Genomic DNA, 24,965 nt, shown 5'->3' with positions numbered 1-24,965 from the left:
TTGATTTCTGAAATTAGTGAGCAGTGAACATGGCAGGCCCAAGCTCTGGCCCCACTGATTAAGGGGAAAAAAATGTACTACTACTAATAAAAATAGTAACATAGACAATAGCTGCTAACATTTCTTGGGAGCTTTCTAGGTACCACGTCCTAAGCTAACCCACTTTACACCTGTTTTCTCATTCAATTCTCCTCACAAGCCTGGAGAGCAGGTTCTGCTATTTTCCCCATTGCACTAATGAGAAACCAAGGCACAGTGAGGGAGGCAGGGCACACAGCAATGAGAGGCTCTCAACAGCTGGGTTTCACTGATGCTTCAACAACTGCACAGCAGTCCTGAGCCCTGGGAGTCCAGCCAGAGCTGGTGAATCATGCAGAGCACAGGCTTGGCCTGCTTGTTCTGGGTCTAACCAGACAAGTGACCGCAGGGCTGCACTGCCAGGGCAGGGCGATCGTGGGTGCCTCAGAAGGGGTTTGGCATGGGAGCAGAGAACAGAGTTGAGGTGTATAGCTACTTGCAGGCCAAGTCAGTGAAAACTTATAGTGAGAGGGGATCTTAACCAAATTAGGGCAACAAGATGGATGGTCCATGCGGTCAATCAGAGGGGAGGAGCAGTGTTGGAAGGTCAGGGGTGGAGGCGGTACATCACAGATGCCCAGTGGCGGCCAGCATGTTCCAAATCACCAGCTGGAGTTTGGAGGGAGCAAGCTCAGTCGATGGGAGAAGCCCTGGCAGATCAGGCCAGGACCAGGGCTCAGGGACCATATTGAACACTGGGGCTCAGAAACAAGGACCCATCACGAGCCCAGTTACTGGACACCATGTCCAGATGAGCAGAAAGGTAGCTTAACACTGCGGGAAATGTGCTGGAGAGCTTCAGCTGTCACCCGAGAGAGTGGACTTCACCCCACATACCTGTGATCTCACCTAGGAGCTGCTGTGGACACACGTGGTGCCACAAACTGTGGTGGCATCATGTCTTCTTTCTAATAAGCTCTCAAGAACACCTTGTGTGTGAATGATCTTTAATATATAAAAGTGAGTGGATTCAAGGTTAACCCTGAAAGAATCTCACTTGCACACTGTGACTTGCTTTATCCTGAGCAGGATAATAAGACATACAGATGCAGCTGGCATGTTTGCTTAACCCTGGGGATGCTGTTTGAATGTGCCATGCATGCTGATATCACTTTATATATCACAGTCAAGAAAAGGCAGGAAATTGCCCTCAGAAGCAATGGGGAATTTGATGTGCAGAGGTGGGGCAGAGAACAATTGTTTTATCAGAAGCCCTTCTCTAATGTTTCAATTTTTTTTTAATGTGTGTGTGTGTGTGTGCGCGTGTGTGTGTGTGTGTGTGTGTATTATAAACTTGAAAAGAAAACAAGGTATTATATTTGACTATCAGGTTATCAATCCCATACTAAATTAAAAGGGGAGGAGCATACAGACATTATGCTAACATTGTTGCAAGCAGGAGATCAAGACAATCTAACTGGCAGACACAAGAATTTTAAAAAGAAAAAGAATAGTAGCCAGGGACCATTTAATGCAGACATAAAGAGGATCATATACCTCTCAGAAATCATTATAACACAGCAAGTGTTAGACTTTATGGGGCCATTGGCAGTACTGAGACCTCCAGTAAAGATCTGAGTATCCCCCCCACACTCTGCCTGGGGAGGCAGGGAGCCAGGTAATATATTTTAGCATGAATTTTATCAAAGGAGCTAAAATCACAAGTGAAAGAAGGCATCGTTCTTATGTGCCTTTCCTTCCTTGCACTTAAATTTCAATAATTTTTTTTTAGAGTTGTCTTATTTAACCTGCTAAACTGCGTGCCTTTTGAGGGCAGGAACCACTTCTGTTTTGTTCCCCCTTAAGGAAATAACTTTCTCTTTCCTCTAGCCACTTGAGGTATTTAGTTTTCCCAGGGCCTAGCAGCGCTGCCCATCTGGCCCCAGGAGCAGGCCCTGGCCTTCCAGGCGAGGAGGGAAGAGGCCTCTTCTTGCTCCCAGGAGAACAGCTTGATGCCTCAGGCCCGTGAGATGAGCCCCACGCAAAGCTGAAGAACTTAATCCACTGCCATCATTCCTCAGCTCCATCTGGCTGCTGGAATAATTGAAACTAGAAATGTCTCCTTTGATTGCTGCTGGGGAGGAAAGCTTAAATTTTAGTGTTAAACCTCAGTACTGCCTCAAACCTTAAAATTGGTTTTCTTGGGAAATTTGATTTCTGTTTCTTCTGGTTTTCTAGACAAAGGACTAGAAAAAGGCCTGAAGCAGATGTTGCCGTGGGAACCTCGGTACCCTCAGTTCATTCACAGTCTACATGGGTTACAGGCAGGGGGTGGGAGTAGCTAGGCTTACCTGGTAGTAAAGGCCCCTGGGGCCCCTGGCATCGGCCTGGGAGCTCAGACCCACTGGAGGCTTGCAGGTAGCCCCACCCCACAAGAAAGGGACCCAGGACCCTCTGTTCACTGGGCTGGACCCAGGCCACCGGCACCCCGAGGTCACGGCCTTGGCCCACCTTGGGAGGTGGGGCCTTATCTCCCCCTCCACTCCCTCCCCACCCGCCTCTCCCTGCTCTGCCCTGGCCTCCCCTCTCTCTTTCTCTTCCCACCCTCCTTTCTCCCACCTGACCCCCTTTCCCTTCCTCCTCCCCCCTCCCCTCCTGCTCTCCCTCCAGCTTCAATGAAATAGATCAAATAGCTCTTTCTACACTAAGAAAATCAAAGGTTAGTCTCCACAAAAGACCCTTCCCAGTTCAGCATGCAAACACTAACTACACACTTCACCCCCTGGGTTAGAAAGAAGGGGCTATTCATGCCCAGAAGACTCTAATTTTTACAGACTCAGAGGGACCTTAAACAAGCTGCCTCCCCGTGCGGCAGCTTCCCTCTCCCTGCTGACGCAGCGGCCTGCTGGTGGCTCCTAAGCCTGTGCGCCCTCCCCGCTTAGAGAGCAGAACTGCAAGGGGACTAAAGACGTGTCTACAGGGGCAGGAACTGAAGGAAAGATGCTGACGCTCAAGAACTTGTGGTGCTCATGGGAGAGGCTCGGGTAGAGCCTGCGCCAGGCGTCTGCGGCCTTGAGCTGCTCACCGGCCTCCTGCCCTGCACCCCCCAACCCACCGCAGGCTCTTCGGAGCAGAGGAAGTTCAAACGCCAGGCCCCTCGGTTGCTCTGTCCCTTCCAAGGCCCTGGGAAGAGCCCCAGCATTGTGTTCTCATGGTCCTGTGTTTTTGTAAAATTTCTGAAAGGAACATATTTGAACCACAACTGGGTGCTGTTTCTTTGCACTACAGCTTCCCCTCCATCATACTTCTTGCCTAGTCAGATGGCCCTGGAGTGACTGTGGGCATCTGGGGGATCCGACTCAGGGGAAACTGACTTGGGAACACATTGAGTTCACATTTAGTGGAATATGTTTGTGTGGTCTACAGTCACTTCGGTGCATGAGCAAGTCACTGCTGGCTGTCCCCAGGTAGCAATGGCTTATAACAGTGCCCAAGGCTGACTCAAAGATGAGCATGTCCTGTGGCACCTGGCTTCATAGGTCGGTGGGTGATGGAGGAAAAATGAACTTGAAATGCACTGGGCCAGAGGCTAGTCTGTGGCAAATTATTCCAATCATGTGAGGTGTAAAATTAAAAGTGGAAGATTCCATTCTCATTTATGCCCCATCGAAACAAAAATTCAGGAATATATTCAGTGATGCAGCATATGTACTGCTGGTACACTGTGCACTGCCTATGGTAATTGCATGAAATGAAATTTACCAGAAATCTTATGTTTGCAAGACATCACTATAGCAGCAGTGCACACAGCAACCGTGTCTGTAAGGAAGCATGCTCTACTGCCTCCCAATCATCAATAATATTAATCAATCTTGCTAGAGGGAAGAATATCTTATCTTCCTAGTCTGTCTTACACAAAATCTTCACATAGAGTATCAAAGTATGCAAGCCAAACTTCCAGAGGAAAAAGTTATTTTAGAAGTGTGTCAGGCAGTTAATTAATTAAGAATATTGTGTATTTGATGGATTTGAGATGTCTATTGCATTTGCCAGACTTAAAAATTACAAACTGCTTTGTGATTCATTTTCTCTTTCTCAAGAGAGACTTTTGCATACTGCATTTTGTATTTGGACTTTTAAATTAATTTTCTTAAAGACAGCCCCCAAATTATAGAAGCCTCAGGCCCCACAGCTGGATGCTCCCTGTTGGCAGGCTCAGTTTGCATCTGGGCAAAGGATCAGTGTTTTCTGTCTGGGCAGCCTGCTCTCACCTGGGCCCCCCGCGGGCCAGAGCAGTTTGGTCAGTGAGCCCTGCAGGAGTAGCCCGTGGCCTTCCCTCCAGGAGCCCTGTTTTCAGGGCTGTGGGTCTTTGTCCTGAGGGCTCCTATCCTGGGGTCTCAGGACCCTTTCCTCACTGGGAAAGACAGCAGTGGGGCCCAGTGCTCAGTCTCACCGGCTGTGCTGAGGCCCAAGTATTCTCATTTTGCCATAAACCTATATGAGATTCTTTTGATTCAGGGAGAGGTAAGATGGTTCCCTGCCAAGTCTTTCCTCTGGTTTGTATCCTGTTTTGTTCAGGTGATCTGACACATAAAATTGTCTCTACTTATTCACAATAAGTCTCTTACCATTTTTCTGATTCTCTAACAGAGTTGGTGTGGACCTGGATGAAGAGCTGAAAGAAGAGCCCTCCTCACACCAGGCAAGTCAAAGAATCCAGTGCAACAGAGTACAGAGATATAAGGTGTTCTGTTCCATGGAATGTTCCATGCTGTGCAGCACGTGCCCAAGGGACTCTTTCTAAAGGGGGTTGCCTCCACTGATAAGGCAAATCAGATGACTATAAAATACATGGGAATTTCAGGTGTCAATAACCTTTGCACAACCTTTAGAAGGCTTAGAACTAGCATACCTTTGCACCCCCTCTGTGCCGCAGGAAGCCTGGAAACTTGGCAACACAGGAGCAAGAGCATAGCTCTTGAAGGAAGGCGGCCTGAAGTGCAGATCTCTGCCTGGGAACTTGCTACTTAGGTAAACTCAGTGAAATTCACTCAGTGTATATCCCATACATACACATCCCACAGTCCTACAAAGGGACTTAGTTCTCATGCATGGCTTCTTATTAATCAGGTCTGGCACAGACATATTGAAAAACTGAAAATCTGCAGAAGCACAGAAACAGTGTTTAGGTGATCCATTCCTGACTTAGCTGAGCAACCATTATCTGCACAGACCTGAAAATCCTTATAGAAAATTGTTCAGAACAACATGCTATTGCTCAAGTAAGGGAACTATAGCCTCCAAACTCTAGACTTGAACCTGGCAACAGAACAGAATCTCTCATTGGCAATTTTGCATTAGCCATTTTTACCTCAGTATTTTAAACAATGGAGTGGACATATTGCACCATTTCCTGAAACTGGAAGTCGATAGACATGGTAAATACTACTATAAATAAGTGATGTTGCCTAATGAATTGTGTTATGGCCACACCTAGATTTGACGATCTCCCTTTTATCTCCTGAGTTTTTCCTTTAATGCCATCAATGAGGCACCGCTGGATAGTGCTTCTGGGAAAGATGCACAACTTGCCTGGTTGTGGCAAGTTCTTTATGTCAAAGACATAGAGAAAGAAGGATTCTGTGCTCCACAAAAAAGGCTAGAAAATTAAGTTGGTGATGATCCTGGCTTATTGGACTTTGGTTTGTTTTTGTTTTTGTTTTCATGTGTTTCCCAAGGCCAGGCTGGTGGTGCTTTCCCAGACTCTGTCACCCAGGGAGCACACAGAGGGGGGACTGGGCACAGCAGGGGCGCCAGTGCCCTGGGGCTGGGGCCAGCCTGGTGACTTTAGAAGGTCATCAAGGCCCATCTCCTTACCCTGGTGGGCTCTAATGAGTAGTTAGTAAGGTTCGGTGATGGCTGATTTTTAAAAGCAGTTTCATCTCATATAGGTCAACTAAATCCATCCTCTTCCTTCAAACAAAACTTTTATCTGAATTTTATTCCTCTCTCATATTTTTTTGTTTAAAAGAAAAGAAAATGAGAAAATTCATCAATAAAAATTCCTCATCTCCCTCTAACTGCCTAGTATTTTACAATCATATATAATTATTGGTAAAATTACCTCCTAACTCCTTCCATTTTTAAATATATTTACTTCAGCTCATTCACACTGTTGCTAATTCAGTAATAATTCTTACCTGAAGATACTTAAATCAGAAGAAAGTATTTTTTGTTAGAGAAATGAGACAGAACAATATAGTATGGTGAAAACTACCTCGTATTTGGATCTTGGAATATTTCCACATCTTTGAGTCTCAGTTTCCCTATCTATAATGTGCATATGATAATAATGTCTACTTCTCCAGATAGTTATGATGATCAAGTGAAACTGTATTTATGACAACTACTTACTTTTTTAAGAATTTTTAATTCAGTAAGAAAATTTATTAAGAGCAGAAAGTCAAACCAAAGGAGTAAAAAGAATGATCAGTAAGTACTTCATAAGGTTCTATATACTTGTTATCATGGAACAACAAATAAGCTTTCTGATAGCGGGGTGGGGGGCTGCAGTAGGAAACAATCATCAATAATATCCTAAATTATTATCATTAGAGGGAAAATCATACTGTCTCCTCAAGTGGTACAAAACTTCATAGACCACTATGTTTTAAAAGAAATATGTCACTTGGGCTTCCTGTAGAGGGCACATAAAGATCTATCTCAATGTTCATTAACTAACATTATAATTTACATGGCTCCAACTGAACTGCTACTACTTAAAAATAATTTTATTTTTAAGAAGTGTCCTGGAAGTGTTCTTACAATGTTTGACTACCAAGGTAGCTACATTTCAGAAAGAGGTTTTCTCCAAACTTTTGAATAATTCTGATCTTCAGCGCCAAGCACAGGAAACAGTGGGCTTGGACCAGAGGTTAACAAACTACTATGTCCACGCAGCGCTACTCAACCTGGACAGAGCGTTTTTGGTACTTTGCAAGCTATGTGTCAAGAACCTCTCTGCCCTCATTTTGTCCGACAGCTCTTGCCTATTAGCATCTATTGCTCTGTCAGACTACAGAACATAAAGCCTAATTCTTAGGAGAATTGAATGTTGCCACTCGGTTTGCATTTATTAAACTTGGCTAGCATTAACAAATATGATAATTTTTGCAAGTCAACCTCTTAAAAAAAAGTCTTCATTCTTACTTACCAAGAGATAAAAATTTCACAGAAAGTTATGGCACTCACTCTCAAAATCAACAATAAACTTGTTATTACATGTGCATATTTTCCTCTGTCCCTGTTTATGGACAGTAAGATAAGCTTTGGGAAATATGAACTTGTAGCTGTGACCAACAAGCCGTGTCATGATTTTCCTTTGTAGCACCTTCAGAGTGTGGATGGTTTTATACTCTTATACAAGACCCAGAAGCTTTAGAAAGCAAGTTCCACATGCAGGTATTAAACTTTAAATAAATACCTATGCAAGTGCACAACTTTGAGAGATGGAAGACATTGGCACTTGTGAATTTTATGTCTCTTAGATGTAAACCACAGCCATCAACACCACCCACCACAGCAAGTTTTCCTTGTAATTGATTCTGTGTCCCTGGAAGAACAGCATTGCAGAGAAGTTAAGAAATAACTGGAGCACCACACCCACCTTCATCTTTTAATAGGAAATTCCTGCTACCTTAAAGAGGCTGCCACTATTATTCCTCTCTTTCCCTTTTTGGCATTTTCATAATCATCCTGATAAGTGTTGAGTGCTGACTCCTGTTATTAACAGTGATCTAAGCATCATATGTGTATTAACTCACTTTATTTCCAAAATAGTGGGTTTTCCTGTGAGTGGGTGCTATTGTTATCCCCGTATTACAAATCAGGAAACTGTATATAGAAAAGTTAATAACTTGCCCAAGGACACACAATGGGAAGAGGTGGAATTTGAACCCAATCTGGTTCCAGAACTTTTGCTCTTAAATTGTATGAGTGCATTTATTCATTTATTCATTCATTCATTCATACAACCCACCTTGTCTGGCACTATTCTAAGTGTGAAGAGGATGCAGCAGTTAGCAATTCAAAGTCTTTCCCCTCACAGAGCTTATATTCTAATAGGGAACACTGATAAGAAAAAAGGTTAATGACTACATAATGTAAATTCAGAGAATGATAGCAATAAGCAGTTAAGAGGGCAGAGAACAATGAAGGAGAGGCTATTAGGTCATTAGGGCAGGCCTCTCTGAAGAAATGGTTGGCCAGAGGCCTGAATTATGTGCATGTGGAAGCCATGTGGGATCTGGGGGGAAAAGTCCAGGCAGAGGTACTGCAAGGAAGGAGGCCCTGGAGTCACAGTGGGTTGTGGTGTGACCCCTGGCAGCAGAAGGCCAGTGTGACTATAGCCGAGTGAGCAAGTTGGGAGCAGATGGAGATGAAGCAGAGAGACAGAGAGGGGCTAGACCAGTGGCCGTGGTGGTGAGTTTGATTTTATTCTACAGGTGACGGAGGTAAAAGCTCTTGACGGTTTGGAGCTCAGAAGTAATGAAATCAACCCTTCATAAAACCTCACTTTTTTCCTATCTCTATTCTGCCGACTGTTACAGTAAGGCTAATTTTCATCTTTTCTAACATGATTCAATATTTTAACACTATACTTTCTTCTCTGTATGCTCTTTAATGCTAACTTCCGATTTCCTTTTTGCTTTCAATATGCCTTTCCTTCATTAAAATTCTGATTTTGGTCATCATTTATGTTTGTGTGTAACCTGGATCAGTTCTGGTCTCTGCAGCTCAAGAAAGTCAGAGCAGAGCTGAGAAACATCCAGAGAAAGGCAACTCCAATAACTGAGCAGAAGGAGATTAAAAGGATTCAGGATTTCTCCAGCAGAAAGACTTGCTTTAGGAAGGGATACAACAAAGTGCCTATAAAATATGAAGGGTGTGCTTAAGGTGAACGAAGACTTGTTTGCCCGTTCCCAGAAAACCATAACCTGGAATACCCTTGAAACCTGAAAGAGCTCATTTGGGGAGAATAAGAGTGTTTGTTCTTCTGCACAATTGGAACTTTTTACTCACAGTCATTGTAAGACCCAACGGCCTTATTCCGGTCTGTGCTTCCCCCCCAGTGAGGAGACGAAGGCCACGGCAGATCGATGCAACAAGCAAGAGGTTTATTGTTATTCCAGCTAGCTGGGGTCCAAGTGTCTGCCCGACACAGCGGGTTTCAACAAGGACCCCGAGCACTCAGAACCAAGGGTTTATATAGCATTTTCAAAACACTTAACTCTTAGTAATTTTCTACAGCTGCACATTATCTTTGCAAGACATACATCCTGGGGTTAAGCAAGAGCAAGATAAGACCACTCCTCAATTGTTAGGGAGGTTCTGCACGATAAGCTTGGTATGTAGGATTAACTGACCAAGGTTAGCTGACCGAAGGCCACAGCTGCCCCCATCCCGGTGTTCATGATTAACTTGTTTTCCAAGGCCTTACCCAGTTCCAGTTTTTTTTAAGTCACAACTTCAGAAAACTGCTTCTAGGCCCTTAAGATGGCTACTCTTATGCTAACTTATTCTCATTCTTACATTCCCCTCTTCTTCTTGTAACTATTTCAATCATGAAATTAGAGGTCATCTGTTTGGTAGTGCAATAGGGGAAAGGCACAATATGAACGGCGCAGTCTTAGCTTTTGAAGGTTGTCTTTGTCCTGACGTGGTTATCTTGGAATAGTTTTTGAGAACGGTGTGTGGGTCAGCTAAACAGCGTTGGTGTCTCTGGACGCGCACCTGGTCACTTTAGGGGTCTTCTGGTGATTTTTAAGCTGGAGAGGATTCTCAGTAGGTTGGGCTCTCCACGTGAGATGGTCGTCAGCTGTCTCGGCTGAGACAATGGGTTTCACATGAGATGCGTGGATCCAGGTGGCAATCCTGTCAACTTTGACTGCTGTTGGGGTGGTCAGTAACACTAAGTAGGGTCTTTTCTACCATGGCTCAAGGGTCTGCGCTCGGTGTCACTTTACAAACACAAAGTCTTTAACTTGGAACAGGTGGGCTGCTTCTGAAGTGCCGGGCTCATAGACTGCTTTTAGTTGGGTCTACACTTCTCTTTGGACTGCCTGAAGAGCTTTTAACTTATTATATAAATCGCGGTTGTCAGTCTGGGTAACGGGGAAGGGGTCTTTGAATATTAAAGATAATTTCTTTCCTTGATTTCTCTCTGGGACACTGGCGCCTTGGTTCGGGTGCACATCAAAAGATTGCATGTCCAGCCTTTAAGGCGGGCTGAGATATTGTCTATTTGCTAAAGAATCTTGCTTTTTACTATGCCGTCTACAGCTGGGTCTGTATGCTAAGTCAATTGCTCAGCTTGCAAGATTACTTAGATCTGAAGGAGGAAAGACAGCACACAGGCCCGGGCCCTCCAGTATTCTAAAGCGAATCTCATACACGATTACAAATGACTAGCATAACAAAACATGTGCTACTCTTCTCTATCTGGGGAACATTAACTGATCTCACTGAAGAATGATTCTAGAGTTTCATGTTTAACATAGTTCTAGTAGGGGGGAGCTCTAGCATGTAGTTACATTGCTCTGATTGCAAATATCTCGCCCCGCCTCTTCTAGAGGCTCTTACTTTATTCTGTCTAAGCCTATGGTCCCTGTCTCATTCTCTCTTTTACAGGTAGAGACTCTAGCTGCAGCTAGGGAAAAGGGGCGATGACCGCTCTGGCTGCTTCGTGCTGAGAAGGGGGCGCAGTAAAGGGTGCAGCTAGGTCTCTATCACTGGTCAGTTGAGAGGGCTTCAGAAGGCTGGCGCTTCTATCTTGGGTTTCGTTTCTATTACTATTTGCTGTTCTGTGGCTTCTAGGCAAGATAAAACAAATTGTGTTATTAGGTTATGTAGCAACATCTGGAGTTGGATTTTCTATTCTGGAAGGAGGCTGCATTATTGAAACAATACTTTAAAATCACTTTCATTTTTATTAGAAGTAACCAGGTTAAGAAAATAATTAACAGCTGGCTTGATTATTTGCACAAGTGCAGCAAGAAGAGCAATTGATTACACAGGGTCTTTTAAATATGCTTTGCTGGAACTTTTTGCAAGGAACCTCAGATTGAACTTTTAAAGGCCTCTTGAGGCCAGACAGCCAAGCCAGACCTGCCATCAGGCTTTGCCTGCAGTACCTGTAGATTTGGATGAATTCCTCTCTTCTCGAGGTCTCTGCACCTGCCAGGAAGCGACCTTCTTTACTCACCTGGGAAGGCTGCTGGGAACTCTGCAAGCAAGGTACTAGGCTAGTTCTTCCAAGGGGCTTTGTTGGCCCTATAAAGTCAATCTTAGTTCTTTAAAGTTGTTCACATCTGAGTCCATGCACATGTCTCTCAGGTATGACATTCTAGCCAAAGCTCTGGCAGTATAACCAGTGTTTTTAATTAGTCTTCTCACAAGGAAAGCAGATTCTTACTAAACTCGTGCAAATAAACATACTGCCATGGAATACAAAAACAGTCACTAAAAGTTTTTAAACTCTGTAGGGATCAGGTAGAGAGAAGGATGTCTCAATTCTGCTTATAAAGACAGCCATCTACTAAACTGTTGTCAGCTTAAGAGAACAAGCTCAAAACACTATCAGCAACATTCGAAACAAAAAGACACAAAACTATTTTCTTTAGTTTATGTAATCTTATGCAACTAATACCTGTTCTGCTGAAATCCAGTTCTTTACCAGTCCAGGAACAACAAAACAGTGACTATAAATGACAAAAAACTTACAAATGACAATGGTCAAAGATCTGACGAGAGCTCACTGTAAGACGGTTGATATAAGGAAATTCTGATATTTCTGTAATACAAAACATTCAGTAACAAAGTTTAGCATTATTCTCTTTGACAGTGCTTTCTTGGTAAATATATATATATATATCAGATAAATAAGCCAAATTAGTCAAATACTTTCTCTAATGAGAAAAAATTCTTCTGACATGTTCCAGGGGCCCTCTGGAAAATATCAGAGTTAACTAGAGGTAAAAGCACTTTTTTGCATTTAATTCTTTTAGAACTGTCTATCATTACACATTTATTGTCTATATACCCAGCACAGTAAACGAGATATCTTAAAAAGGTGGGGCAGCAGGGGAGACTGCTGCTGTCAGTTTTTAAAGACAATATATACAAAGTCAAAATAATCTATGTTACCAAGCATTCTTGAGAGAATGGTAGCAGATGGTAGATTTTTCTGCTTTCATCTTCAGGAGGGGAAAAAAGCTACAATAAGAATTCACATTTAGCTGAAAGAACTGTCCAAACTCAAGGCAGATTATAATATCACCAGGCATACAAAAGACCTGTTAGAGATACATACAAAGAATGAATATGGCTATAGTCAAATTCAACTTAAAAGTTTAAGCAGAATCTCAAATTTAAATGTCTCTTTCTTTCACACAGATATTCAGATTTGACCAGAAATATGCTTTGAGATGAAAGAGATCAGGCATCTTACTTCTTCATTTAGGGATTGAGAAATGATGACTTTTGGCTTTCTAACCAGCTATTTCATTCATGGCATCAATAGTGGGTTGTGGTGACATGGAAATGTATGCTGGATATTTGGATGGTTTAAAGATTATATACAATTAATAGCTTACAAACAGTGAAAATAATAAGAACATAACTCAGCATAAGTGTCCAAGACCAGATACAAAAAACCAGAGAAAGTGCTTAAGTCTACAGGTCTTCCCTGAAAGCTTCAAGAATGTTTTACTCTTTAATAGTAGATAGAGCTTTTAATAGAATTTGCATAGCAACTTATAAGATCATTTGCATTAAAAAATATGGAGAGTCCTCCATGTTTTTTAAAACATACAAACATATCCACAGCATATAAATTAAACAAGAAGACCGGGTGGTTCTCAAAAAAATCTATTACAACTTTCCTCAAAAGTGGTCACACGTTTGCCCATCTAAACTTTTACAGTGAAACCTGTTTTTCTGGGAGAAACATAATCTTGTCCAGATTCTACACAATTTAATTTTTAAGAATAAATTTTGGTTTGTTAACTAAGTGCATTTAATCAGCTAAAAAAAAAAGCTTTGTTACTATTCTGCTTAGTAGGATAAATTAAGAAAACAAATAATCAGTAACAACTTTAATCATTTGTTGGTTAGAGAGATTTTTCTACTTGTAAAAATATAAGGAATAAATAATTCAATTTCTCATGCCATGCAATCGTTTTCAATAACAAAATATTTCAAAGGCAAATAAAGGTTACACAGTTGTTAACAAACTTTAGCTTTTAGTCTTTTTAATATTAAGATTTTATTTTTTAAAAAAATATTCTGGCAACTCACTGAGACTTTAAGCATGAGAAACTGCTTTGATAAAACAATTAGAGAACTCTTTGCAATCTTTCAACATTAAGAGCAGACTAACAGTTAAAGAAAACTGTTTTTTGTTTTTTTTTTAACTGGAAACAAAATTCTAATTTTGCTGTGCACTTGATATCAAGACTCACTTGCTTTAATTTCACATAGCATGACTATATCTGTAAGAATATAGTAATTTATTCTTCATTTGCCCCATGGTCTCAAGCACATAAACGGGTGAGAATTATGCCTGGGCTTGCCGGGGTTTGTCCCGCCTTATCTCTAAACATCTTGACCTTCCTCCAAAGCAACAGGCTGAGCGGATCCGCTACAACAAAAGGCACCACGCTGCTGCACCACACTGCTCTCTCTTTGTCTCTGTTCTCCGTCCCTCTCTAACATAAACAGCTGCACTTTAGAACAAAGCCACTTTCTTTTATCAAAAAACACATTCTTTAGCATGCAGATGAGTTTCCATTCTTTATACTTTCTCTTATTAAAACATACATCTTTTAGCATAGAGAAATGTTTTCCTTATTTAAGTAGTTTTCATTAGAACTTAAAATCATTTGATACTTTAACTTTCAGTGAACACTGAAAAACAGGCCACCGTAAACTGTTACACTAGCATTCTTCATCTATGAACATATATTATCATTTTTGGAAATGTGCTTTACAACACAATTTCTCATTAGGCACAAAATATGTCTATATAACTTAGCAAACTTTAAAAATTTTGGTTACCACAAAAATTCTCAAGCTGTTTGCATACATACACACTGTTATACATTAATACAGTATTATTATTAAGATGTTTATTTGCTACACTTGTTTACTTATTTTTAGCAACTATGCCAGATTACTTAGAAAACTTTTACTAAACATTAGACAAAGTCAAGCTTTTCTTCAAGCCTTTTCTTGAAATGTTTAACTGGTAACATCAACTTAAATGACTTTAAGTAAACTTTGGCTGCTGATAACCACAATGACACGCCAGCCTCAGGCAAACCCAAATTAGCATTAATGCTTAACATTTTCTATCAGATTTTCTGGAAGTTTTAGAATGCCCAATTTTCACAAGCGCTTGTCTTTAAATCAATTTCATTAATACCATCCGGAGGTAGAAAGATATTTTCATTTACACACTTAGACACACAAACATACAGACTGAGACATAATGATAAGGTTCCCTCCGGCAGCCAGCCAACATTAAAGGATGGCCACTTGAGGTGCAGAAAACACGAAATTTTCTCTTCCTGATGTCCGTGCTCAAATTGTGAGCTCTCTCCCTAACGTCTGAGAAAAATGGTCTGTCATGAGAGACAAGGGGGTCATCTGCGTCTGTCCCATTTCTTCTGTCAAAAAGACTAAGACAAACAAACACGACAAACAACAACCAGGCGCCTACAGAGAAGAATCTGCCGCGGCCGCGGAGACAAACCTGAAAGTTAAGTTGAGGGCCTGTTGGACTGCAGCGGCAGCCGACTTTCCTCACAGATGAGGACCTCGTCCTCCAGACGGGGGCAAGGGACGTCTCCCAAGACCCCTGGTCAGCGACCTGCCAGCGCGTCCACCTAAGTCAATGCTGACCCAGAAACAGATTGGAGCTCCCACAGGTTGAGGGCCTGTCGGACTGCAGTGGCAGCCGACTTTCCTCACAGATGAGGACCTCGTCCTCCAGACGGGGGCAAGGGACGTCTCCCAAGACCCCTGGTCGGCGACCTGCCAGCGCGTCCACCTAAGTCTATGCCGACCCAGACACAGATTGGAGCTCCCACAGGCTTTATACAGGTTTCAGGCTTGTTCGCGAACAAAAACACTGGGTGCACTCACCAGCCGGCAAGGCACTTTCTGATTAAACACAGAACGTTCTTACAGGTTTGACAAGAGACACACGGACACAAACACAGTAATACCTGGCCAGGGCAAGCCTCCGATCCTTGGCTTGTCGTTCCTCCGGGGGGGGGCATGCGATCCCGGACGAGCCCCCAAATGTAAGACCCAACGGCCTTATTCCGGTCTGTGCTTCCCCCCCAGTGAGGAGACGAAGGCCACGGCAGATCGATGCAACAAGCAAGAGGTTTATTGTTATTCCAGCTAGCTGGGGTCCAAGTGTCTGCCCGACACAGCGGGTTTCAACAAGGACCCCGAGCACTCAGAACCAAGGGTTTATATAGCATTTTCAAAACACTTAACTCTTAGTAATTTTCTACAGCTGCACATTATCTTTGCAAGACATACATCCTGGGGTTAAGCAAGAGCAAGATAAGACCACTCCTCAATTGTTAGGGAGGTTCTGCACGATAAGCTTGGTATGTAGGATTAACTGACCAAGGTTAGCTGACTGAAGGCCACAGCTGCCCCCATCCCGGTGTTCATGATTAACTTGTTTTCCAAGGCCTTACCCAGTTCCAGTTTTTTTTAAGTCACAACTTCAGAAAACTGCTTCTAGGCCCTTAAGATGGCTACTCTTATGCTAACTTATTCTCATTCTTACATCATCTAGAGTTGCAAGGCTGGAAACCTAAGTAGGTTCAGGAGGAGAAGAGATTAATCAGCAGATGGTAGGGTCATCTTGTCATTAAATAAAATTTTCTTTTTGCTTGTGAATATTTTCAAGTACACTAATAAACTTAGAGAAAATGGAATAAATATTACCATATATATATATCCCCTAGATTGAACTATTATCAACATTTTTCCACATTTGCCCCTTTCTCTTAGAGTTGGCCTCATAAAACGTAAACCCCACACTACACCCCCACAAACAGTTTAGAAATAGGACACCAGGCTCTAAAACTGATCTGGTCTAGATGAGGGTTTTTGATGTGACATTGTAAATAATAGTATTTTGAAAAAAATACAATGAGTATTTCAGAGAAAATATCTTGAATTTTTCTTGGTTAACAATGAATTTATTTTGATTATACTTACCTATGGCTATACATCTAAAAGTATAATTCCCCAGTAATTTTTTACTGCTTAGGACCAAATTCTGTATATTTTATCTTACTTGTAAATTCTGCAATTAGATGTTCTAGAAACTAGGAATAATAATGAGGAAGAGGAAGGGGGGGAAGATGGCAGCTACAATTTGGTAAGCACTTTATATACATAAGGTGCCATGTATATAATCACATCTAATCTTTACCTTTACCAATCAAGATATCTATTATAAATCCCATTTTAAAAATGAGGAAACTAAAGTAACTTTCCCAAGACCACAACAACAAAAAAAGATGCCAGCCACTTTAGCAATATCCAAATTCCAATTTCTAGTTTCTCAACTCAGTTCAACTCCTGCTCTCTGCTCGGACTGTTCTCTACTTGGACTCTCCCTCCTTGTACTGCAAGTGGGAAAGGGTCTCCAGGCAGGAAGTCAGGAAGAGTATGACTCATTCCATTTGTTTTCTTTCTCTCCAGGATCATATAGTCCTTTGCTGCCTGTTATCCAATACCTGAGTTCTATCGTATATTTTATGATACCAGTTATTCTATCCATTATATCCTTTGGAAGTAGTTTCATAGAGAAAAACACTTTTGTTTTGTTCTGTTTTGTTTTCAGACAAATACATAATAGTATATACTTAAATCACAAGGCTAAATGAGAGTCTCATCTTTGCTGCGGCGTTCATAGTTTGGTGTGCTGTCACAAGGGGACAGAATGAGCAGGGATCCTCCAATGTGCATTTTCCATGTGTGCGTGTGTGTTTATGTGCATGTATATAAAGGAGCATGCTAGCTACGTTATGATACAAACCAGGCATTAGTTAAACTGTGAAGCAAGGACAATGAGATGATGTGAACTCTTTCTTATCTGTAAGTTGATCCGTCATTTTATGTTTATGTATTCAATCTGCAATTTGTAACACCATATACTGGACCTAGAGTAATTTTTGATAAACTTTAAGGTGGAAAAAGTACTGCTATCAAATTCCATTCACACATACTACTTGAAAAAGTACCTGGGAACCCATAAGAGTTCTATAGGTTTGTTAGGATAATTATTTATCTCTATTATCATTCCATGCAACTTCCACTGACATTAATAATGAAATTGAAATCTTGAGAAATAGGAAAATCTTCTCTCTCTTAATCCATTTAATCCGCCTGAAATAAGGATCCGTCCCATTTGATTAACCCAGAGCAGAGTTCACCCTGTTCACTTAGCAAAGGCCCCACATTTGAATATTGATAGAGGAATATAATTACATTTGCTTAGTTCTTTTTTTTTATCTTTTAATGGGATGCTTTATTTATTTTTTACTGAAGTAGAGTTGATATGTAATATTTTATTGGTTTCAGGTATACAACACAGTGATTCAGCAGTTACACACATTATTAAATCCTCACCCCAACTAGTGCAGTTACTATCAGTCAACACAGAAAGATGTTAAAGAGCCACTGACTGTATTCTTCATGCTGCCCTTCAATCCCTGTGACTGGCTTGTGTTGTGACTGAGATTTTGTGTCTCCCTATGCCCCTCCCCTACTTTACCCACCTACCCCTCTCCCATGGTAACCACCAGTTACTTCTCTGTATCTGTGAGTCTCCTACTATTTTGTTCATTTTGTTTTGTTTTGTTTTTAGATTCCACATATAAGTGAAATCATAGGGCATTTGTCTTTCTCTGCCTGGCTTATTTCACTGAGCATAATACCCTCTAGCTCCATCCATGTTGTTATAAATTTTTTATGGCTGAATAATATTCCACTGTGTATATATACCACATCTTCTTCCTCCATTCATCTTTTGGTGGAAACACTTTGGTACTTACATATCTTGGCTATTGTAAATAATTTGTCAATAAACATAGGGGTGTATATATCTTTTTGAATCAAGGATTTTGTTTTCTTTGGGTAAATTCCTAAAAGTTGAATTACTGGGTTATATGGTATTTCTGTTTTTGGTATTTTGAGGGACCTCCATACTATTTCCCACAGTGGCTGCACCAATCTACATTCCCACTATTGCCTTTGTTCCACATCCTTGCCAACACTTGTTATTTCTTGTCTTCAGGATAGTGGCCATTCTAACTGGTGTGAGGTGATATTGTGGTTTTGATTTGCATTTCCCTGATGATTAGCAGCATTTGCTTAATTGTTTTTCATTAAGGTTAATACAACAAACAATCCCTTCTTGCTTCTGTGTCTGGTTTTCAGAGATTTCTGCCCAGAGCCTTTTGTGTTCTTGGACAGGTCCCAATAGTCATGAGCCACAAAGCACCTTCATAACCTTCCTGTCGCTCCCTCTCTGGGATGGCGTGAAGGGCAAAAGGATCACTTGAAAGACCACTGCTCACTCCCTACTGTGCTCAGTCATTTCCCAACCTCTGGTCTGGTCCTTTGTTTAAGGAGAAAAAAGAAAGATATCAAATGTCCCAGTCATTTTTACATTTTCCCAGAAATAGAGGATAACAAAAGAACTAGAAGCTGCACATATACCAAACAGTCTGCTTCTTAGAAATACCAAAGGCAAATAAAAGTTAAGATTCAAGCTCTCCCATTCCCATTTACAGCTGTGAAACGTGGGGCTCAGAATTGGTAAGTGTACCTTTACTAAACAGTAAACAATAGAGAGTCAGAACTCAAATCTTGGTCTTTCATTTCTGGATCCTCTGCTTGTTCCAATGTGCACCTCACTGCGGCTCTGGGATAAAGGAACTTGAAAGAGAATTACTGCTGGTAATAAAGAAAATACCACCAAGTTCCAGATTCTACTTCTAATGACTGCTCACATCCATTGTCCCTGGGTGCAAACTGACCTCTGCTTCAGAATAAGCCAGGTAAATTGCTCCCCGCTGTCCTCTGCCCATCTGGACCCTGCCAGGGCCCTGCCCTCTGTGCGGCTTCATCAGATATCGTCCCTGTTCCAGGGGGAATGCAAAAGCTGGCCTTCCCTTAGCACATTTATCTTCAACCCCCAATGAACACGCAGAGCACACAGTAGACTAACTCATTTATTTCTACTCATTTATTGATGGCCTTTCATAACCGAGTTATTAAGTCATCAATAACTTCAGAGAAATAAATGAATGGATCCAGAACTGGGCCAACAGATATTTAAGATATACAATGAAAATGTTATGGATGATCAGCAAAAAAGTCGGTGCCGGGTCATCAGTGGCATTTCTCTCACCTGCAAAAACATGCTCCGTGTTTTATTTTCATTGGCACTCAGTCTATTTCTCTACAAAGTCTATTTCTAGCACTCAGGTCTCCCATGTAAAATAAACTTTGAAGAAAAGATTACACTTGTTAACGTTTTTCCAAAGTGCTACCTAATATATGTTGCTCTTACCAGCTAACAAAACATATCCCTGGAAGTTTTGCCAGAAATAGAGTATAAGCTCTTTTAGGAGTGCATGTGAGTTCTGATATATTTCCCCTAAGGAAACCATATAAAATCAAAAGGAGAGGGAAAGGGGAAAGAAAGGCACAGAAGGTTCCTAAGACCTTGGGAAGTCCTTGAAACCAGTATCTAGGAGTTTAGAGAAACCCTAACCCTGAAGGTTAGTTTCAGTAGGGACACTTTCAAAGCCATCAGCAGCTCACCCAGCTGAAGGGGCCATGCATTTTCATTACGTTTTGGGCTGTAGGCAGCTGCTCTATCTCAATAGCTTCCAAGGATACCCCAGTACCCTGGCCTCATCTCCCCGTTCAGGTGCCCCTTTGCCCTAATTTGCTCCCCAATTACACCCTGAGGCTCCTTCTAGATGAGAGGAATCTTGGCCACTGAGGGGCCACAAGTGTGCTTGGGAACCTCTCTCTGCCCCAGTTGCTCATTTCCTCACCTGTAAAGTAGAAATAATAATAGAACATACTTCCTCAAATTGTTAATAGAATTAAAATAGTAAATATATGAAAAGCACTTAGAATAGTGTCTGGCAGAGGGTAAGTGTTCAAGAAGTATTATCTGTTATTGCTGTCATTAAGAAAAACACAGTATTTCCTATGATTAGGACCTTCTGGGACCACCAGTCCAATTTCCTCAGTTCATTTTACAGGCCAGGTAACTGCAGCCTAATGACCTATCATACAATGTCTATGCTTTCCAAAGTTTGAAGACTAAGTGAGATAGATATAAGCAGAAAGAACATCATCTTTGGAGTCCAGAAGTCCTACGTTCAAATTGCAACTCCGCCACTTGCTAGCTCTGTGGCTCTGGAATCATCTTCTCCTTTCTCTGGGCCTCTCTAGGTTCCAGTCTGTAACAAGGGTATAACATGACCTACCTGGATGCACTGTTGTGAAGACTGAAAAAGTTAATGACCAGATGATGTGACTAGCATGCTGCCTGGGACTTAGCATTCAATAGCTGGGGACTGTCATTACTGCAAACATCATTCAGCGGGGCTACAGCAGAGTGGGCACTAGAATCCTGGGCCCCTGAATGCCGGCCGAGCTCACAACTACACAGCCCACATTTACTTAAAAAGAGACGGCCAGACAAATAGGCATTTGCTCTACACTACTTCTATGTTTCCTTCAATGACTATCTTGTCATCTGTAGATATGATCAGCTATCAAAAATTACCTGTGCCTGTTGATGGATAAAATTCTCTAAGTCCTATTATTCTTAAAGAAAAGGAAAAAGGACAACCTCCCACTGTTGGGCCAGAGCCTTCCTAACTAGTTTAGTTTAGGGTGAGCAGTTTTACTCGGCCAGCTGAGTGCCAACATGATGTGCTGTTGGGGAGATGGTGACTCAGAAATACCTTGCAGATATGCAAAATAGTGAAGGAAGCACTTTATGCAAAAGTGATTTTGCAAATCTGGCACCTTTGTTGGGGTAGAAATAGCTAGAGAAATGTTTGAGGAAGGATGGAAATTGAACTGGACACCCTGATTTCCTTTTGGGGGGAATAGGATGAATAAATTCTAACACTAGGTACCAAGGCACTGCAGTCCAGGTCTGTCAGAAAACAGATCTGTGGAAGTCTAAAGTCTATGGAAAGATCATAGATGGCCCATGGTGGGGCTTGGGAATGAGGAATGGGTTCCATGGCCAAGTAAGCTAGAGAAACACCTCACTCTTGAGGATTTACAATGTTTGTTTATAAATGAAAGACTCTGAGAAGTCCTATATGTAAGAAGCCTGCTTAATACTGTCAAACCCATCTTTTCCTGAACAATTGCCACAAAATTCCATCAACACATATAGGACAGTGGCATACTAGGGAACACCGTTTGGGAAATTATAGAAGGTTTGAAATTAGAGCTCATAAAATAACGAATGCGAAGAATTGCCAGTTTGACTTTTAATTTTACTGTGAGTCTCTGCTTTAACCACTTTAGACAAAGGATGAATGGCTGACTAGAAATGGACCACATTTAGCTGTCTTGTATCCCCATCTTATTTGTGGGGGATGGGACCCAACATCTGCTGGTTCACATGTTTCAAAGAGCAGAATACAGCGCTTTGTGTTTGGCTGTTTATCTTAACCATCAACAGAACTGCCTGGAAATAAGATTAATGAAAGCAAATCAGCTTGGGTCCCTCTAAGGTCTGGGTTCAGTCAGCCACTGGATCGCCATTGTCTTCCATGGAATCTGGAGGATGCTCACATTATTCCTGGATTGTGAGCTCATGATACAAATTGGGGATGGAAACTGGGGGCCCCAACAAAGCAATGAAATCCTTATTAAGATATAAATGATTTTAATGATGGAAATAATTACAACTTATAATGCCTGGAATTCTCTTTTCTTAATATGCAAAATAGGATACACAAACGTCAGAATGCTCCTGAATCTCCTTTCCACCACACAGCAGTATTCATTATCATCTGTCTCTAAAGTTCACAAAATTTTCACCTTCTTCCCTTTTTCTCACATTTTCATCGTCTGCTGTCACATAAACACCATCAAATCTATTCTCTTCTGTCCCTCTTAATTTCTTTTCTTCTTCCCTCCCACTGTGGCCCTTTAAAAAAAAAAAGTGAGTGAAAAGTGTATCCAATTATTACAGACTTCCTACCAGGAATATCTGTTTCAAGACTCTTAAGAATTGAAGCAGGAAGATACCAAAATTTAACCAACTTTGGTGGTGATCTATCAAAAGGATCAAAAGGAAAATGAGTGAAAACTAGTTTAACAATTATTAGACTGTTACTAACCCTTTAGTCTTGACCTTTTTGTAAGTCATAAATAAGTACCATCCAAATTTGATGGAAGTAAACTGCAAAAATCACACAACAGCAACCTGACAGAAATACCATTTTTATTGATGTCAAAAAGTGGCATTTCTTCGCTGGTTAATAAAATAGGGATTATGAAGAAAAGTAAATGTTAAATTGTGCCACAAGAGTCTTATCTGCATGGTAAGATCTATGAGCTAATTTACTTGGCAGCTGCTTTACCATTTAGATGAAGATGCCTATTACCTAGAGAGTTTTCTTTTAATGTGGTTAAATTTAATTTGGTTTGACATGTATTTTTATAGTGAAAACATATTAATATATTATGTGTGTTATGTATTAATGTTGCTTTCATCTAGCAATGTTGTATATTGATTATTTATCCAATGCCTTTTTCTATTGTCTTTCTCCAGGACGCAAACAGCTTGGATAAAAGCACAACCAAAACGGAGAGTGCTTGGCTCTTCAGGATGTGGTATAGCTTTGACCACAAGTATCCTTTGATAATGGTGAGTTCCCAGATCCCACCACCTGGCAGAGATTACCTTCAAGCACTTCATCGCTGAGGTGTGTGCTCCTGCTCTTCAAGAAACACAGAAAGGTAAAGAGAATTCATGACCAAATTTATCAAAAAGAATGATTTCCAAAAATAAAAAGCTGTGTAGTCCATACTTAAGTGTTACAAAGTGCTGAAGTGAAGTCTCTCGAAGTCAGTGAATTTGGTGTACTCATGGCAATCTAGAATTTCCTAATGCCAGGTCATAAAATCATGTAACCCTGAAGGGCTGATCTGTTTCCCTAATTTTACTGTCCTTCCCTTTGTAAAGAGTTTACCTCTGGTCGAGTTGCCCAGGGTCACCAGACATAGCTCCTTTCTCCTTCTCCCAAGAACCCATTTGTATGCTTTTGTTTCACACTGTTAAAAATGAAAGGAGTGGGGGGAGGTGGGCAGGGGGAATAAATGGTCTGAGGAGAAGAATGAATCTAGTCATCACATTATGAAATAACAGTACTTTGTTTTCCAGGCAGAACATGAGTACGCTTTTCTTAGTGAAAAGCAATTTGAAAATTCTAGCGATCAGTGTAAAAACAGTGGCTCAGAAACACCTTGCCATGTGACTCACAGGGCTGAAGCCAGGCCTGAAGGGCTTTGCCATTGTGAGCTGCAGTAAGTGGTCCATCGCTAATCCCAAGCGAAAGCACCGGGAAGAAAGAAAAGTCCTGTGCTGAAAATTGAATGTGTTGGGTCTTTGTAATTAGTTTTCCACAGTCACAAATCGGTCTCCTTTCAGGGAGAAACTGTCAGTCATTGGGTGATTTCAAAGCACCTAAGCAATGATTAAAGCCACAACAGATCAGTGGGAGAGGAGCAAGAATTAAGAACAGGGAAAAAAATTCAAAGAATAACATAAAGAAGAGATAAAAATGGAAAGGGGGGAGGAGACAAGAGAAATACAGGAAATTCACAGTATAAAGGAAAGGAAAGCAAATCTGAGGAATGACTATATAGAAAAAAAAAAATGAAGTGAAGAGAAGCCAATTGAAGATTGCAGAGATAAGCCAAAGGAAAACAGGGTGAGAATTAGAAAGCAATTCCGCAAAAGTAGAACATACCAAGAAAAAAAATAGACGTTTTTGAGGCACATTTCTGTTTTGCCATAGCTCTGCTCTCTGTGGATGGATACTTTGCCTTGCTCAATCCTTGAGCTTTTATGGACAGTGTAAAAAAATCCATCTGGGACACTAACTGTTTCTTGGAGGTTCTAATAGCTCATTAAACATGAAGCCTTCCTGGTCTCCTAAGGGAAGCTGGCTCTCAGCCGGTTATGCTGGTTTATGTTCCAGGTTGATTTCTGATCTGGAGATGTAATTTTCCCTGCCAATTTGTAGAAGTTATAAAAATTGTACTAAGGAGTACATGTAAAGGCTGTGTGGTTATGACAATGTCTTTTTGAGTTCCTAGGCCCAATTTCCAACTGGGGTGAGAGGGATAAGGGGAAGAGGGAGGCTTCCCCACACATCCAAACAATGCTCTGGACACCAGATCTGTGTCCTACAATTCGACTCAATTCTGACACTATCTACCCAGAGATAGCATCAGATCTCACAGGTAAAAATCCAGTCCCCAAGATTGCCCCCTTCACCCCCAACACCACTTCACATGCCAGTTGCAAGCCCAGGTTATGACCTGTGCTTCTGACTGGCTATAGTTTGGAGGTTCCCATGACCTCCTTCTTGGGTTCAATTAATTTGCTAAGCAGCTCAGAGAACTCGTGGAATCATTTTACTTACTAGGTTACCAGTTTATTATAAAAGAATGTAATTCAGGCACAGCCAAATGGAAGAGATGCACAGGAAGGTCTGTGGGGAAGGTAGCTTTCATGCCCTCCCTCAGGGCGCCACTCCCCCACCAACCTGGAAGCTCTCTGAACCCTG

General features: G+C 41.4%; 1 protein-coding gene across 2 annotated transcripts in view; it reads left to right on the top strand.

The window, feature by feature from the left end:
* The window catches only part of SLC9A9 (solute carrier family 9 member A9), a 527,348-nt gene that overhangs the window by 403,945 nt on the left and 98,438 nt on the right, over positions 1–24,965 (top strand). Inside the window, exons 13-14 of one of the 2 annotated variants that reach the window (XM_036904299.2) lie at positions 4,669–4,720; positions 22,943–23,022. In XM_036904299.2, coding sequence (XP_036760194.2) covers positions 4,669–4,720; positions 22,943–23,022 — 132 coding nt within the window. Of the gene's footprint in view, positions 1–4,668; positions 4,721–22,942; positions 23,131–24,965 lie in introns of both variants that reach the window. The other variant, XM_057498899.1, reaches the window with a different exon arrangement.

Source organism: Manis pentadactyla, chromosome 1 (assembly GCF_030020395.1).
Source record: "Manis pentadactyla isolate mManPen7 chromosome 1, mManPen7.hap1, whole genome shotgun sequence".
Lineage (NCBI taxonomy): Eukaryota > Metazoa > Chordata > Mammalia > Pholidota > Manidae > Manis > Manis pentadactyla.
The sequence above is the reverse complement of the archived record's forward strand: the minus strand, read 5'-3'. Positions and strand labels throughout refer to the sequence as shown.